The sequence below is a fragment of the Macrobrachium nipponense genome, chromosome 36 (genome assembly GCF_015104395.2).
Source record: "Macrobrachium nipponense isolate FS-2020 chromosome 36, ASM1510439v2, whole genome shotgun sequence".
Classification (NCBI taxonomy): domain Eukaryota; kingdom Metazoa; phylum Arthropoda; class Malacostraca; order Decapoda; family Palaemonidae; genus Macrobrachium; species Macrobrachium nipponense.
In genome coordinates, this window is record NC_087220.1 from 2,166,775 (window position 1) to 2,186,292 (window position 19,518).

The window sequence follows — 19,518 nt, forward strand, 5'->3', positions numbered from 1 at the left end:
CCACATTAGTGTTAAAATATATTATTGTACAATGGTAAAAAATACAAGAGAGACTTTCGGATACTGCTCCGAAAGTCTCTCCTTGTATTTTTCACCATTGTACAATAATATATTTTAACACTACTGTGGCTTTTGACTGTCAATAATAATAACAATAATAAAAATAAATATTTTCTAATAGGAAGTATATTAATATTTAATGAAGTCGTGTATGATAGACTAACTATGATAGAACAACCAAATGGGTAATCAGAACTCGTGTATATTTTTAAATATGCTTTCGTATATTTACTATGTAAATATGCTATGTATATTTACACATTTACATATTTGCCACACATTGCTTTCGTCCGTTCCAAAGTGCCGACGCATCTCGTCTCACTTGATTCCAGAAAGAAGGAATATTCTCTCTCTCTCTCTCTCTCTCTCTCTCTCTCTCTCTCTCTCTCTCTCTCTCTCTCTCTCTCTCTCAATTATTAGTAAATTCCTAATTTTCTACTCTCTCTCTCTTTCTCTCTCTCTCAGTTATTAGTAAATTCCTAATTTTCTGCTGCTCTCTCTCTCTCTCTCTCTCTCTCTCTCTCTCTCTCTCTCTCTCTCAATTATTAGTAAATTCCTAATTTTCTGCTCTCTCTCTCTCTCTCTCTCTCTCTCTCTCTCACAGTTATTAGTAAATTCCTAATTTTCTACTCTCTCTCTCTTTCTCTCTCTCTCAATTATTAGTAAATTCCTAATTTTCTACTCTCTCTCCCTTTCTCTCTCTCAATACTCGTCATGGAACACCCCCCCCCCCCCATCCCCCATTATTTATAGATTGATGGATGGCGTAGGAGTCTGTCAGGGGTTCTTTTCATAACACAAACATTAGTCGTCTCCCTGAAACCCTCGAAGGAGGAGTCACCAGAGATTTTGATCTTACGTTGTTTACCAGATTTCTTCACCGATAGCGAAGCTGGAGTCGATGGATTTACCCGTTTCTCCGAAGCGGTGAGAGAGAGAGAGAGAGAGAGAGACAGACAGACAGACAGACAAAGAGAGAGCTGGGAATTATTTGGTTTCTATAAGAGAGATAGAGAGAGAGAGAGAAAGAGAGAACTGAAGATTATTTGATTTGGTTTTTAAGAGAGAGAGAGAGTAGAAAATGACGAATTTTCTAATAATTGAGAGAGATAAGGGGAGGGGAAAGAGAGAAAAAGAGTGAGTAAAAAATTAAGGATTTACTAATGAGAGAGAGAGAGAGAGAGAGAGAGAGAGATAATTGAAGATTATTTGGTTTCTAAGAGAGAGAGCGAGAGAGTAGAAAATCAGGAATTTTCTGGTAATTGAGAGAGAGAGAGAGAGAGAGAGAGAGAGAGAGAGAGAGAGAGAGAGAGAGAGAATTGAAGATTATTTGGTTTCTAAGAGAGAGAGCGAGAGAGTAGAAAATTAGGAATTTTCTGGTAATTGGAAGAGAGAGAGAGAGAGAGAGAGAGAGAGAGAGAGAGAGAGAGAGAGAGAGAATAAGAAATTAGGAATTTTCTGGTAACTGAGAGAGAGAGAGAGAATAAGAAATTAGGAATTTTCTGGTAACTGTGAAAGAGAGAGAGAGAGACAGAGAGAGTAGGAAATTAGGAATTTTCTGGTGTGTGTGTGTGTGTTTATGTGTGTGTGAGAGAGAGAGAGAGAGAGAGAGAGAGTAGGAAATTAGGAATTTTCTAGTAGAGTGTGTGTGTGTGAGAGAGAGAGAGAGAGAGAGAGAGAGAGAGAGAGAGAGAGAGAGAGAGAGAGAGAATTATTCTTTGAATCTATTCATTATATTCAGAGGGATATTCAGTTCCTTGTAGTGTTTACTTGACGTTTTTATTTTTTTTTTATTTGTCAATTTCCATTTGAAATTTCTTCTTTGGTTTTGTCTTGCGTTCGTCGTGTTTTCATGTCCTTGTTTGATGTCTTTGCCACAGCTTGTTTCCTTGTTTGGATGTCTCTGTTAAACATAGTGTTTCATTTTCTCTCGCGTGTTTATGTTTTGTTATCAGTTAGTTTTTCGTTTTATTTCACAACAAACTTTTTCTTTTGATTTAATTTCGTTGAAGGGTTTTAATCTCTGCCGTTTGGTCATTCGTGGATAGGGGTATTTGTTCGTTAACTATTTCTCCATTTTTAAGTTATGGATTAAGTTAAGGATTCCTGCATCAATGGTTACTTATACGTTTTGATATTATCTGTCTTATTGGCTCAAAAAATTATCTCCTGAATTTTATTTTTTATATATATCCCTCGATCTCACTGTTTGTGTTATTTCCATGATCGTGTATGTTATGTGATTGATAAGTATGAAATATATATGGTATATGGTATATATATAGAGATATATATAGATATATATATAATATATATATATAATAGATATATGATAGTATATATATAGATATATATATAGATATATATATATATAGATATATATATATATATATATAGATATATATATATATATATATATCTATATATATATATATAATATAATATATACATATATATATAATTAATTATTATATGTATATATATATATATATATTAATATATATAATATATATATATATACAATATATAATATATATATTATATATAATATTTATATATATTATATATTAGGTAATATCTATGTAATATATAGATATATATATAATAGATATATATATAATATAATCTATAATATTAATACTTATATATAATATATATATAAATATATATCATATGTTATATTATATATATATAATAATATATATATATATAAATATATACATATATATATAAATATATATATATATGGCTGGAATGTCACTAAGATGAATTTTCTGCATCCTTTGATATCCGTAAAAATGCTGCAAATGAAAAAACATTTTAAGAGAGAGAGAGAGAGAGAGAGAGAGAGAAATACACCACCCCCACACACATACACACACACACACACACACACACCCTATCATCATCTTCCCTCCAACCGCAGTGACAGAGACTGAACACTAACGGGACGCATGTATCTCTACTTTTTTTTTGACTAGCCCCAATAACACGCCACTGGTTCGGAAGATGACGAGTGACGACCCCAAGCAAGCCAGCCAACCCGAGCTTGAGGAGGAGTTCTTTGAAGGAGCTGGTGGTGGTGGAAGGGATGGAGAAGGTAGAAGAAGTTGTCGGGGAAGTAGAAAAAGTATACAGTAGTAGTAGTAGTATTAGAACTTGATAAGGGTGTTGCTGTGATAACTGTACCTTGGTTCATTTTTTTCAAATTTTTATTTAGTGTGGACTTCTTCTTCGCCACCACAGAGAACCTTAGAGATTTTATTAATTGAATTTGATGGTCGCCAGGAGAATTGAATGTGCCCCGGTATTGATGGTATATATATATATATATATATATATATATATATATATATATATTTTATATATATATATATATATATATATATATATATATATATATATATATTCATATACATATATTGCCATCACTCTGCACTGAAGGAGTATTCAGTTAAATTGGCCAAACTCTGTGATCACTGTTAATTCTTAAAAAGTATACAATAAGGTTCAGTGTCTTTTAAAAATTTTCTTCTGTTGCGTTGTAGAGTAATACGTATATTCACAGTTTAAAGCATTGCACCGCTACTATTTATTAAGGATATATCTCTTTTTATTTTTTTATATATAATTTAAGTATACATTTGAAACTTCTGAACCCTGCTTTTCGGTCTGATAATGTTGGTGGGGTTGGTCGGCCTTTCTCGCTTCAGATGTCGCTGTGAAATCACGAGGAAATACCCTTATACCCTTTTAGCTTTCGATGCCCCAAAGGCAAATGACTCTCTCTCTCTCTCTCTCTCTCTCTCTCTCTCTTCTCTCTCTCTCTCTCTCTCTCTCTCCCTTAATATCAAACAACATACAGTTCATGCTTTCTGTTAGAGTAATGGTGGGATATATTGACTGATCTTAAACAAAAAACAAAAACAATCTCTTAAGTCTTTTATTGCAATCTTTATCAATTTACTCCCTGTTACACTATACCATACAAGTTTCTTTTTCTTTTCTTTTTTACACCCTATACCATACAGGTTTCCTTTTTTCTTTTCTTTTTTAACCCATAAAAGCTTCATTAATGAAGACAGAAACCCAGTCCTCATTATAACACACCAGCGCCATCTGTTAGCTCCAGGATGACCAACCTTGAATCCGCGCCGTTGCTTTCAACGTTCAGTGTGACACCCTTGCATGTTCTGTACTACTTAGTGTACTACGTATGTGTGTACGAGTGTATGTATGTGTAATGTGCTTGTATGGATGTGCTGTGGTGTTCCCAAGCCGTGCCTTTGACTATAAATCCCTCCAGCAAGCAAGCAAGCAAGCAAAGGTGTTGTCTTCTAAACTGTCGAAGAAAGAGAAAATATAGCTCGTAGGTCTCGATCATGGAAGGTACATTGTTAGATTAAGGAGATCTCCATCACTCGAAGTGGTGACAGAAACCTTACCAGTACATTATTTGGATCTTTCTTAGATTGTGACAACCTTCTCCTCGCCCCGCCCCTTCTCCCTCAGGAATGGTTTTCGGGGGTCATTATCTAGGACCAATATTGCTTTAGGGGGACATTATCTTTTATGATATTGACATTCTTTTGTTTTATGTTTTTTTTTTTTTCGGTCATCCCAACGGGGTTGTACATGGTGTCCATAAAGTCCCAGTACCATTACAAGTATTTATTGCTCAGAAACTATATTACATAGAGTAATGCAGGTTTTTGTAGAATGTTTTATATTTCATCAAGTTTACATTCAGGGCATTTCATGCAATACGTTCCACATGTGCACCTCCAGCTGCCCTTACAATGTCAAGACGATATCTCCTGCAGCGCGTATGGAGGGAGATGGAATATCGTCTCGAATTTGTTAAGGCAACTGGAAGTGCACATGTGAAACGTATTGCATGAAGTGCTCTGAATGTTGTAAACTTGAGAAAATGTAGAACATTCTACAAAAACCTACATTACTCTAAATTATATCATTTCTAAGCAATTAATACTTGTAATGGTACTGGGACTTTATGGACACCCTTTCATAAACACGCTGTGGTTTACTATCTAAGAAAGATCCCATTCTATACTTATGATTTATTTCGCAACTTCTTTCGTTTGTTTTTGTTTTTTATTTTGGTTCCTAATTTTTTTTCTCTGGTGTCTAAATGAATATCAGTCTTGAGTGTTGTGACCGTAAAATGATAACCAGCGGTAAATACGCAGATCTGTCAACGAGACGTTAAATGTGATACATTTCTCTCCCTCATCAGGAAACTTGAACTGCATTGAAGTGCTAAAATATTACATAAAAGCTAAAATATTCCTTAAAAAATAAAAAACCTCGAAACAGGTGCAAATCGAATACCAATCTCTTTCTTCCATTCACCGCTGCAGGAAAACCAAAGTTCGCGAACTGAGCCGAGGATATAATCAACATCTTACAAAAAATAAAATAAACATCGAAAAGAAAAAAATCATTATTCGATTGTCCAAATCTCTCTTCATTTTTTCTTCACACCCTGCCGTTTTTAGATCCCCCCTCACGTCCACAAAGGTTACCTAAACCCAAGCTTAGTAGCAGCAGCCTGCCTGACGCCTCAAGCACTTTTGATTAACTCATATAAATCAATCCATTTTTACCGTGAAGTTCAAGTAGTGTCCCTCCCTTCCCTGGTGGACGATGCTACTGGGGGTCAGTGAATTGGAGTAAAAGGCTGCATTCCGCTTTTTGGGAGGAGGTACAAGACTGGACCCTCTGGAGAGAGTGCTATATAGTGCCTAGAAGCGGCGACAGAGACGACTGTAGAGATTTGCGAACGAGTTTTTTGTTGATGTGGTATAAGATTGTTTATGAGATATTGCGAAGAGTGAAGATAGAGTAATGAAAGGCTGGTGGAGACTTCAACGCTCCCGAGAGATGGCGGCGATGCTATCCTGCAGAGAATGAACGGAACCGCCCCAAGTCCATTCTGATCCCGTCGAAGGGAGGAAGGAAGGAAGGAAACAAGGCGTCCTTCGACGTCTCGGTGATAGTGTCCTTTCGGTGCAGCAGCAGCACGGCCTCCTGAGCCTTTCGAAGGGAGGAGGTGGAGGAGTCGTAGAAGGCGGTGTGGCGGCAGGAGCGACAACGACGGCGCGCCCCCTCCCCCTCCCTGCTGCAGTGCCCCCCCTACAGCCGATGGTGGAGGAGTCGTGAGCGATATGCCGCGCTCATGGTCGGACTCCCCCGTGCCCTGCTGGGGGCGCAGCAGCAGTTCTCCGGCGAGGTGACTAACCCGACCCGAAGGACGCCATGTACTGAGACGACGGTTGTGAGTTGGGGACTCGCGGTGGGTGTGGAGGCGGCCTCCAGGCACGGGCCCCAGGGACACCCCCAGGCCGCCCCCAGGGGCCCCGGACCTGCTCGCCCACTCTGGCTGGGCGGCCCAGGGGCGGGGGGCGGCCGCCATGAACGGACGCGTGGTCCACCAGGAGGAAGTGGTGACGGTGCAAGTGGCCTCCTCGACCACAACCACGACGACGGCTTCGTCCGCCGTCCGCACCAACAATGGTCCCCCGGCGGCGGCGGCGCCGCCGCCCCCTCCCCCGCCGCGGAGAGCGCTGCTCCTGGAGCAGCGGCGGGGGGCGGGGGGCGGCCGCATCGCTGGTCCGCTCTGCGCCGACGGAGGCGGAGAGTTCACCTTCGAGCTCATCGAGAACTACCCGACGCTGGGGCTGTCGGCGGTGCAGGACGGCTCCGGCACCATCATCAACTGGCGCGGGGCGCGGGGGGGCGGCGCCCCCGCCCGCTTCTCGGCGCGCCGCGGCGGCGGAGGCGGAGGCGGCGGCGGGTCGTCGCGGAAGGACCACAAGGACATTCTGGATTCCTACTCGACCCGGTGCGGTAGTCGTTCGCCCAGGACGCGGCCTTCCGTCCTGGATCCTTACCTGCCCAGCTTCCAGCATCTGCTGTGTGATCTGGAACTGGTCAATTCGTCTCTGCATCTCAAGAACTATCCCGTTTGCGAGAACGATCTCTTCGATGTTCAGAGTGAGTAGCATCATAACAGCGGTCGATATATGGTGATTCATGGTGATTCATGGTGATGATGATGATGATGATGATGAGCGTGATATATGGTGATCTGAATTCATCGTGATTGCTGGTGGCGGTATATTTTCTCTTTTACTTGTATCTTCTCAGAATAAAAAAATCAATGAATAAAAATCAAAATGATGGTGATTCATGAGATGATGATGATGAACGTGATATATGGTGATCTGAATTCACTGTGATTGCTGGTGGCGGTATATTTTTTTTTTTCCTTTTACTTGTATTTTCAAAAAAAAAAATAATAATGTTCGAGTTTTTAAGTTTAATCTCTATCCGTTTTTTCTTATATTTTTTCATTGTCATTTTCATCACCTTGTCTTCTGTTCACACCCCCCACCCCGACAACCAACCCCCAAAAAAGAAGTGTGACCCAGCATCCCAATATTAAGAACGTCCATTCTCAGAACTTCTTTGTTTATTCATTATTTTTTTTTCATTTGTATTTTTATTTTCTTTTTTATTGTCTTACGATCGGCGTTGAGTCCTTATCTTACCGATCAGATAAGCTCTCGTGACTGGTAAGTACACGCATGTCTAAGTGTCAGATTAGCCTCATAGATAAAAACGATGCCAGAGACATCGCACATGTCGGACCGCATGGTAGGTTGTGTCATGTTGAGTTCACCGATCTCACGTGTTGCAATATGTAGGGTAATCATTCCACTATACAAATCAGAAGGGTTGTAGTAGCATACTCACCAAGTTTTATAAAATTCGCATATGTTTTCACTATTTTTTAGAATATGAACCTTCCTAATTGCTGTAATTCGCGGTCACAGAACCCCAGATTAGTTGTAGTAAATTCAATACACTTATTCCTACTAGGGTGTAGTATATTCAGTGGTAAAATTTGATCATAAGTTGCCAATACCTAGTCCCCATTTTTGCAATAAAACCATTTTGGGTTTTTCATGCAAAAGTTGGCCAGGAAGTGACGGGGAATTAAAACAGCATAAAAACACACACACACACCCCTTACGTAACCTAGGGATGTTTACTGGTTACAATTTTCCCCACATTAGCTAAGTGGGAAGGCGATGCCAGCATTATCTTACCTTATAAGTCGTAATTGAAGTAATTTTTTTTTATTAATCGTTTGTTTACAGTGTTCATGGGTTTTCAACATAAGAAGAAAGGAGAGTTCTTTAAAAAAAAATGTAGGTTACAATGGCAACTTATTAAATAAATACCGCTTCCGTGTACAAGACTCAGAATGGGATTCAGTTACTCCCCATGCAGATCTGAGTGGGTTGTAGGAATTATAGCATACAGAATACCGAGGGGTTTCGTTAATCCATGATACAGAACTCCTGAAAGGTATCAGTACATTCAAGGTACAGATTTTAAATGTTGCCTCCAATTCCTCATATACACCTCATAAGAGCTACAGCTTATTCAGCATACAGAACTTGAAGTGTGTTGTATAGTTAGTCTGCAGGTACATTTAACTGTTAAAATATAAAATCTCCCTGATGGTTTTATATATATTTTGATGTAATAGTAATAATGGTAAACTTGATGGTATATACAATATTGATTTTCTTACGTGATTATAGTACATTCACTATGCAGTTTATTCAGCATACAGAATTTTAAGTGTTGTATATTTAGTGTACAAGTACATTTAACTGTTAAAATAAAAAATCTCTGATGGTTTTATATATATTTTGATATAATAGTAATAATGATAAATTTAGCAGTATATACAATATTACTTTTCTTAGATGATTTTAGTACATTCACGATGCACAAACAACCCATTTGCTGTGGTTACCCTACACATGATTACCCATTGGTATTTAATAGATTCTGAGGGCTGAAGTTTCTTTTTAAGTTTCGCGAAAAGATTTTGCATTTTCTTGAAGGGTTGTATAGCCACGTACAGATCTCCAGAGGAGGTTCAATTCACACATTACACAGACTGGATTTTTTCCTAGATAGTGAGCCCTAGCAACATTTGAGGACTAATATTTATTGGGGGTCATTATCATTATAATATTTACAGTATTTTGTTTATATTTTGGTGGTAAGCCTCACTGGGCTTCTACTAAACACACTGCAGAGGAGGGTACATATCAGGTTTAAAACCCTTGGTGGTCACTATCTAGAAAAGGGCCACAGATTGCAAAGTAGCTGATGTGATTTTGTTTCCAGATTTCATACCAAAATATGCAGATATTTTGTTGTTGTGTCTCATAACAGAATAGCATATGTTATTCTCTTGTTAGATTTCATAACAACAGGACAAATGTTTTTTGGAAGTCAAAAGTAACTTAGGTTGTGGCAAATGACTGAATATGAATTAAATATTGAACAAAAAATACTAATTGACGGACAGTTATCAAGGACGAGAACCCGTGCTGTCATTCGTGAGACAGGTGAGTTTCTGATTATTTTAAGGATTGCGTACATCTCTCAGTTTTCATTTTAAGCAATGACTCCCGAATTGCATGACCAAAAAGGCTGTACTGTTGTTACTTCTATAGAGGGTGCCATTGGCACACGAAAGCTTGAAATATTTCGAAGATATCTGGTACAGTCACCCATGCATTGTGGCTACGAATTACTGTACAATTGTTGCTTCTGTAAAGGCTGCCATTGGCAAACGAAAACTTGAAATATCTCCAAGAAATCTATGACAGTCAAGTCAAGTATTGTAGCTACGAGTTACTGTACAATTGTTGCTTCTGTAAAGGCTGCCATTGGCAAATGAAAACTTGAAATATCTCCAAAAAATCTGGCACGGTCAGTCATGCATTGTGGCTATGAGTTCCTGTACAGTTGTTGCCTCTGTAAAGACTGCCATTGGCAAACGAAAACTTGAAATATTTCAAAGATATCTGGCACGGTCAGTCATGCATTGTAGCTACGAGTTACTGTACAATTGTTGCTTCTGTAAAGGCTGCCATTGGCAAAAGAAAACTTGAAATATTTCTATGATATCTGGCACGGTCAGTCATGCATTGTAGCTACGAGTTACTGTACAATTGTTGCATCTGTAAAGGCTGCTATTGGCAAAAGAAAACCTGAAATATCTCCAAGAAATCTATGACGGTCAGTCATGCATTGTGGCTACGAGTTACTGTAAACTGTGGTCGGCGTCAGTTCCTGTCAACAGACCTAGGGTGAGATTTTATCCACGAAAAATAATCAGGTACAAGTCAGAACGACCTGTACGTGCGATTTTCCATCTGTACCGCGCCTTGAATCCCAGGTGAGTCTACAATGAGTCAATTTGATGTTGAAAACGGTAAAATGATCATTTTCATTTTTTTAAGAAAGTCCCCCCTTTCAAAACCTTTATGCAGTAGATGAGATTTGTAATCATTTTGTGCTCCCTTTTCCCTTACGTGTTCCCATTCCGTTGTGCTTCATATATTTATATGGTGTATTTTATAGGTTCTGTTAAGGAATTGGTTTCTCTGTTATTTATATTATATTATATATATATATATATATATATATATATATATATATATATATATATATATATATATATAAACATACTTATTCATATATAAATATGACAAAGTATTTGTTTCAAGTGATCAAACGCATATGCATATTTACAATAGCGCCACACATGTAAACATACACCCACACTTGTGTGATAAAATGCGTATATATTTGCACTAGAGCCACACATGTATACATACACCCACACTTGTGTGTGATAAAATGCATAAATATATTTACACGAGAGCCACACATGTATACATACACCCACACTTGTGTGTGATAAAATGCATAAATATATTTACACGAGAGACACATGTATACATACACCCCACACTTGTGTGTGATAAAAATGCGTATATATTTGCGCTAGAGCCAGACATGTACATATACACCCACACGTGTGTGTGGGTGTATATGTATGCGAACAGGCATACATGTGTGTATTTTACGCCCACGCACACGTAGACGAACCTTGATTAACCACACACACAGTTAATTCACACACGTATACATGTGTGTGATAAAATGCGTATATATTTGCACTAGAGCCACACATGTACACAGTTAATACACACACGTGTACATGAAACCACACCCCCGAACACCTGACGATGCATCAGAGCCCATCTAACACTCCCTCTCCTCTTTTTCTCTCCCTCCTCTGCCACAGTGTCGGTTCCCCCTCCCGACTGCGGAGGCGAGGAAGAGCGCGATCGGACAGAAACCCGGGGGCCTCTTCCCCCTGGGCCGCAGATCACGGACCACCAGGCGCGAGCCGCCCTCCTGGCCCATGTGGCCGATCGCTGCTGTTGGGGATCGGGCGCCGCCAAGAAGATGGCCATCGCTAAAATCAACTACGACTCTGCCTTCCATGTGAGTTGGTGCTCTTGAATGTTTTTATGATAATGATAGATTATTATTATTATTTTTTTTTTTTTTTTTTTCTTTTATTATTATTATTATTATTATATTATTAATTATTATTATTATTATTATTATTATTATTATATTATTATTATTATTATTATTATTAATATTATTTATACAATATTGTAAGGGGTCCACAATAATAAAAATTTTAAAAGTTTGTGTTTAAAGTGTTTATAAATTATACACGAACTTTTAACATTCTTATCATTTTGGACCAGTTAGAACATTATTATTATTATCAATATTTTATTTCGTAACTTCTTAAAAAGGAATAAAAAAAATAGCATGCTTTATATTTCCTTTCTATTCATTTATGCACAGTAGAGTTAGAATATTATTTTACGAAAGTAACTTCTACAATGACTTTGTCTCTGTAAAAGATTCTCATATGACATATATAAATATATACAGTGTGTCCATAAAGTCCCAGTACCATTACAGGTATTTATTGCTTGTAATGGTACTGGACTTTATGGACACCTTGTATATGATATGACGTACACCCGACAATCAAAGGATAAACTCGTACCACCTTTTATATCTCATTAAACATTCTGTTTCTATAAAGAATATGATATGACATATACTTGTCAATCAATGGAGTAATTCATTGTTTCTGTAAAGATTATGATATGACATACCTGTCGATCAGAGGATAAGCTCGTACCGCCTTTCAAATCTTGTCAACTAATAGAGGAATCTTCATTTTACCTCGACGGTGCGTTCAAGATTTACGTATAAAACATCTCGGTGTGAAAATTCGATGGTTTCGGACACAGAGTGACTATGTCATGGCAGTGTGACCTGGGGTCGTTTTGGTCTCTCTCTCTCTCTCTCTCTCTCTCTCTCTCTCTCTCTCTCTAGTTTGTGTGACAGAAGTGATAGGCTCTCTGTCTCTCTCACATACACACAAACTTTCTCAATTTTCTGTGACATTTGTGATTCTCTCTCTCTCTCATCTCTCTATCTCCTCTCTTCTCTCGCCTCTCCTCTCTCTCTCTCTCACACACACACATACACATACACTATCAATTTTGTGCGACAGATGGGATTATCTCTCTCTCTCTCTCTCTCTCTCAAGTTTGTTTGACAAAAGTGATTCTCTCTCTCTACTCTCAAAACGTCTCTCTCTCTCTCTCTCTCTCTCTCCCAACAAATTTTATGTAACATTCTCTCTCTCTCTCTCTCTCTTTCTCTCTCTCTCTCTCTCTCTCTCTCTCACACACACACAACTTTTATGTAACAAAATAATTCTCTCTCTCTCTCTCTCTCTCTCTCTCTCTCTCTCTCTCCTAATTAGTGTATGAACGTGCAGACATCATCCCATTGCACGCGAACTTAATTTAGCGCAGACCACCAAGAACTCGAAGAATCTCGCCAGACGTGGCTACTTGGTATTCTGTTTTCGTAAATTGATTATATATCAAGATGAGAAGACCAAAGTCCCCAGCTCCTCGGGGACGCTGATGAAGATAATTATGATTCCATCGGGGAAGTTATGGTCTTTCTTTTGTCGTCTTTCTTTTTGTCTCTATAAATTCGCAATAGACTTGAGCAGCGCTGAAAATTCCGCGCGCCATAGATTCGTCCCGTGCATCATTACTTTAAATATTCTTCTTTTTAAACAAAATTAAAACCTCCAATCCGGACCTGTGGGGTTCTGTAAGTGATCCAGCGTTATTTTTCAATTAATTTAATAATAATAATAATAATAATAATAATAATAATAATAATAATAATAATAATAATAATAATAATAATAATAATAATAAAATAATAAGTGGCGCCGTGGAGGAGTTGGTTAGGTCGTCAATAGACTTAAGTCAAGTTAAGCAACATTGGGGCTGGTCAGTCGTCGGATGGGTGACCGCTCTCCTCGGCGTTGATTCCTTGGGAAAGGATCTTTACATAATTTCCTCAGTCTACTCAGCTGTAAATGAGTACCTATCCCTGATGGGGTAGGGTCCAGCTATGGGTTAAATAGCAAAACTCAGGCAATGATGGAAAGAAATGAAGGAATAAACGACAACGACGTAAATGGAACCTCTGGCACAGAGGAGCCTCGTCCGGCAACCAGGTATTCAACCCAATTGTAGGGGAAGACGGTCAGGTACTTGGAGGTCGTCATCCAGCAACTGATCACCACAACGACAGTAATCAACAGCCTGAGATTGGAGCTACAGAAGCAAAAAGGAAAGAAATGGACAAGAGAAGAAAATAAGGAAATATGGAGATGCTAACATCAGAAGCAACCCGACAGAGAGAGTATAGAAGAAGATTGGTCAATATCTGGAAAAAAGAATGAGGAATAACACCCCCCAAACAGAGCAGAGGCTGGCAGACCAAGTAAGGAACATAAGAAAAAGAACTGGCTCTCCCCAACAGAAAGAGAAGAACTGGAAAGGGAAATGTCACACGACAACGAATTACACGAAGACGAACTGAGAGACGATGCCACAGAAGACGACAGGGAGGATGAAGTATCAAACAACGACACACGAAGAACACCGACGAAGTAACAGAGAGGACGGAATGGGTAGAAAAGATTAGACAATGGATGGAGCCAGATACAGAGAGAACAAAGATCCCCTCCATGAAAGCCTACAACACCAAGAAATTAAGGGAGAAAACAAGTGAGGTCAATGAAATAATGGGCCTAATACACACCCACCAGTATCACAGAAACAAATAACTTTGACATATTGCAGGAGCAAGATTAGTAGCAGAACTGATGGGGATTCGAACACCAACACCACCGTCACAACCAACCCAACAGAAACCAAAACAGCAACCTCCTTGGAAAAGGCGCCTGGAAAAGCAAATATGGTGATGAGATCTGACTTGAGTAAACTGAAAGAGATGGCAGAAAAAAAAGGCTAAGAAGCAAGAAAACAAGGGAGGAACTCAACGAGAAATACAAAAGTACAAGAGAGGGGACTAAACAACACAATAGAAGATGTAAAACAGAGGCTTAAGGCCAAAGCACACAAGATCCAACGGTTACATGAACAGGAATAAGGGATACCAACAGAACAAACTATTCGGAACCAACCAGAAAAGACTATACAGCCAACTAAGAAGGGAAGACACACACCCCCAGAAATTTCCTGAAGCTGAACCAAGTAAGAGACTCTGGGAAAACATATGGAGCATCCGGTATCACACAACAAACATGCAACATGGCTCCAGGAAGTCAAGGAAGAAGAAACAGGGAGAATAAAACAAAGATTCACAGACATCACGACAGACACAGTCAGACACCAACTAAAGAAAATGCCAGGTCCCGATGAAGTCCATGGATACTGGCTCAAAAACTTCAAGGCCCTACACCCACGAATAGCAGAACAACTCCAGCATTGTATCTCAAATCACCAAGCACCCAAATGGATGACCACAGGAAGAACATCCTTAGTACAAAAAGACAAGAGTAAGGGAAATATAGCCAGTAACTACAGGCCTATCACCTGCCTTACCATAATGTGGAAGTTACTAACAGGTATCATCAGTGAAAGGCTATACAACTACCTAGAGGAGACAAACACCATCCCCTACCAACAGAAAGGCTGCAGAAGGAAGTGTAGGGGCACAAAAGACCAGCTCCTGATAGACAAATGATAATGAAGAACAGTAGGAGAAGGAAAACCAACCTAAGCATGGCATGGATAGACTATAAGAAAGCCTTCGACATGATACCACACACATGGCTAATAGAATGCCTGAAAATATATGGGGCAGAGGAAAATACCATCAGCTTCCTCAAAAATACAATGCGCAACTGGAATACAATACTTACAAGCTCTGGAATAAGACTAGCAGAGGTTAATATCAGGAGAGGGATTTCCAGGGCGACTCACTGTCCCCACTACTCTTCGTAGTAGCCATGATTCCCATGACAAAAGTACTACATAAGATGGATGCCGGGTACCAACTCAAGAAAAGAGGCAACCGAATCAACCATCTGATGTTCATGGACGACATCAAGCTGTATGGTAAGAGCATCAAGGAAATAGATACCCTAATCCAGACTGTAAGGATTGTATCTGGGGACATCAGGATGGAGTTTGGAATAGAAAAAATGCGCCTTAGTCAACATACAAAAAGGCAAAAGTAACGAGAACTGAAGGGATAAAGCATACCAGATGGGAGCAACATCAAACACATAGATGAGACAGGATACAAATACCTGGGAATAATGGAAGGAGGAGATATAAAACACCAAGAAATGAAGGACACGATCAGGAAAGAATATATGCAGAGACTCAAGGCGATACTCAAGTCAAAACTCAACGCCGGAAATATGATAAAAGCCATAAAACACATGGGCAGTGCCAGTAATCAGATACAGCGCAGGAATAGTGGAATGGACGAAGGCAGAACTCCGCACCATAGATCAGAAAACCAGGAAACATATGACAATACACAAAGCACTACACCCAAGAGCAAATACGGACAGACTATACATAACACGAAAGGAAGGAGGGAGAGGACTACTAAGTATAGAGGACTGCGTCAACATCGAAAACAGAGCACTGGGGCAATATCTGAAAACCAGTGAAGACGAGTGGCTAAGAGTGCATGGGAAGAAGGACTAATAAAAGTAGACGAAGACCCAGAAATTATACAGAGACAGGAGAAAGACAGAAGAACAGAAGACTGGCACAACAAACCAATGCACGGACAATACATGAGACAGACTAAAGAACTAGCCAGCGATGACAATTGGCAATGGCTACAGAGGGGAGAGCTAAAGAAGGAAACTGAAGGAATGATAACAGCGGCACAAGATCAGCCCCCTAAGAACAGATATGTTCAAAGTACGATAGACGGAAATAACATCTCTCCCCATATGTTATGGAAGTGCAATACGAAAAATGAAACCATAAACCACATAGCAAGTGAATGCCCGGCACTTGCACAGAACAGTACAAAAAGAGGCATGATTCAGTGGCAAAAGCCCTCCACTGGAGCCTGTGCAGTAAACATCAGCTACCTTGCAGTAATAAGTGGTACGAGCACCAACCTGAAGGTGCTGATGGAGGTGATATAAAACGATCAGGCAAAGATCCTCTGGGACTATGGTATCAGAACGGATAGGGTGATACGTGCAAACAGACCAGACGTGACGTTGATTGACAAAGTCAAGAAGAAAGTATCACTCATTGATGTCGCAATACCATGGGACACCAGAGTTGAAGAGAAAGAGAGGGAGGGAAAAAATGGATAAGTATCAAGATCTGAAAATAGAATAAGAAGGATAGGGATATGCCAGTGGAAATCGTACCCATAATCATAGGAGCACTAGGCACGATCCCAAGATCCCTGAAAAGGAATCTAGAAAAACTAGAGGCTGAAGTAGCTCCAGGACTCATGCAGAAGAGTGTGATCCTAGAAACGGCACACATAGTAAGAAAAGTGATGGACTCCTAAGGAGGCAGGATGCAACCCGGAACCCCACACTATAAACCACCCAGTCGAATTGGAGGACTGTGATAGAGCAAAAAAAAAATAATAATAATAAAATAATAATAATAATAATAATATCTTCTCGGTTTCTTGGTACCTAAGACGCAGCTGTCCCTCTTCTTATCTGTGGTAGGGATGCTAACTTCAATACCAGCAGTGATTGTGTGTGTATTAGATATATATATATATATATATATATATATATATATATATATATAATATATATATATATATATATATATATATTGATAGGTATTGTTAAGATCATCTAAAGCAATTCGTATCGACAAATGTGGCAGATATACAGTATTTTGGACATTTAATCGAATCTTAATTGTGAGCCCTTATACTTTCTAACAAAATACTCCGCTAAATTAACTTCCCACAAATAATATTAAGTTCCAACCAAGAATTAGCCAGCACGAAACGACAATAGACGAGAATGATATGAAGTATCCACATATCCGCGTCCGCCAACTCCATCCCCCACACAAAAAAAAAAAAAAAAAAAAAACCACGTGTATAATGACACTATGTTAAGAAAACAAAATGAATTCAAATAAAGAAAAGTAAAAATAAATAATCAGTTGTATTGTCTGAATTTCTGAGGGGAGTATTTATGGAGCTCTGGACCGAACTTTAATTGCTATCATATTGTAGTCAAAATGTCATTGCCGAATGTCTCTGGCCTTAGCCCAAGTTTCCCAGCAAAACTAAGGGGTTGTTACGATATGCTCAAATGATACATGTTATATATATATATATATATATATATATATATATATATATATATATATATATATGTGTGTGTGTGTGTGTGTGTGTGTGTGTGCGCGCGTATGTATGTATGTATTTATATTGCTACAATAAGGAAATAATCTAGTTTTTTTTACGTAAATGAAGCATCTCTTTATTGTAGCAATATAAATATCATACATACACACACACACAATATATATATATATATATATATATATATATATATATATATATATATAGGTATATATATATGGTATATATATATAGTGTATATATATATATTATATATATATACTATATATATAGACCATACCATATACGTATATGTATACTTTGTATATGTATATGTATGTATATGTGTGTATATATAGATTATTATAATATATATAGATATACATTATATACGTATATGTAATATTCATTGTATATTTATGTATACATGTAATGTATGTATGTATTGTAGTATGTATGTATGTATGTATGTATGTACATGCCGACATACAAAATCCAAACCTCCAGACCAGGAGCACCTACAAGCTAGGTTCTCTCTCTTCTCTCTCTCTCTCATCTCTCTCTCTCTCTCTCTCTCTCTCTCTCTCTCTCAGGTGAATTAGCATAATCCTATCACCCAGGAGCTCCTAAAAGGACTTTTATATCGTATGGCGACGGTCATCGCATTTTGGTATTTTTATGGTTTTTTACTTCCATCGTTGAGTTTATTTGTATTTCACGTCTTTAGTTTTATTTTGCTATCTCGCATCTTCCTAATTTTTTTCTATTTGTCAATTTATAAATTGATTTCTTCTTTTTTTAATGAGTGAGATCTCTTCTTTCTGTATTTCCCTTTACCTCCTCTTATTTCTTCCTGATGAACACCTTAATATTCTTTGGAAGCTTCAAGAATTCCAAGTCAGTGGCCACCCTGTGGTGGGCTTGTTCCATATGAATAGGGTTCATCTTTTGAATAATAATAACAGCGATATTTAATTATTTATAACATACATATATATTACAGATATAGTATTTGGGCGTGAGTGGGTCGATATGTATAAGTATTTCTGTACGAACTTCCTTTCCATATTCGTATATTCATAATCTTTAGTATGTTGACGTATTCTATATCTAAAGGCTGATGAACTCACTCACGGTTTTTTATTGTTGACATTTGATTTGTCCGAACGTATCATGTGTCACGAGTTAGGTCAAAAGTTTGGAGGTGAAGGAAACTATTGGCTGTAGTAATAATTCGTCTTTTTCTCTTTTTTTCTCACTTTTTTTTTTTTTTTTTTTTTTTTTGTGGCACGAGAGACAAAGAGGTAAATAGTACTACGTCCAACGTCGTCTCCAACAGATGGTAGGGATCACAAACCTGGTCGACCTTGGGAGCTCTCTCTCTCTCTCTCTCACTCTCTCTCTCTCTCTCTCTCTCTCTCATGGCCCCCTTCTCAGAACCCCCGCCTCCACAACAGATGGCTTTTTTTATGTCTTTTAACAAAAACAGTGGTTCTCGAATGTCAAAAGATGGGCGGTGAGGAGTGTATATAGTCTTTTGCTAAGGATGTTGCATTGTTGTTCTCATTTAACTTTATCTGTCAGTCGTGGTATTTATAGTTCTAGCTTAATTGCAAAAACCGGGTTATATGTACAGTTTTATATATATCTAGGCTGTCAAAGAAAACTATTGAGATGCCTATTTGTCTGTCCGTCGGCCCTTTTTCTGTCCGCCCTCAGATCTTAAAAACGACCAGGGCTAGAAGGCTGCAAATT

At 38.5% G+C, this 19,518-nt stretch overlaps 1 protein-coding gene across 1 annotated transcript in view; it reads left to right on the plus strand.

The window, feature by feature from the left end:
• The window catches only part of LOC135203493 (protein SSUH2 homolog), a 333,508-nt gene that overhangs the window by 164,301 nt on the left and 149,689 nt on the right, over nt 1-19,518 (plus strand). The window contains exons 2-3 of the mRNA XM_064233220.1: nt 5,318-7,077; nt 11,270-11,472. Of these exons, the coding sequence (XP_064089290.1) occupies nt 6,495-7,077; nt 11,270-11,472 (786 nt within the window). The 5' untranslated portion in view covers nt 5,318-6,494. The remainder of the gene's footprint in view (nt 1-5,317; nt 7,078-11,269; nt 11,473-19,518) is intronic.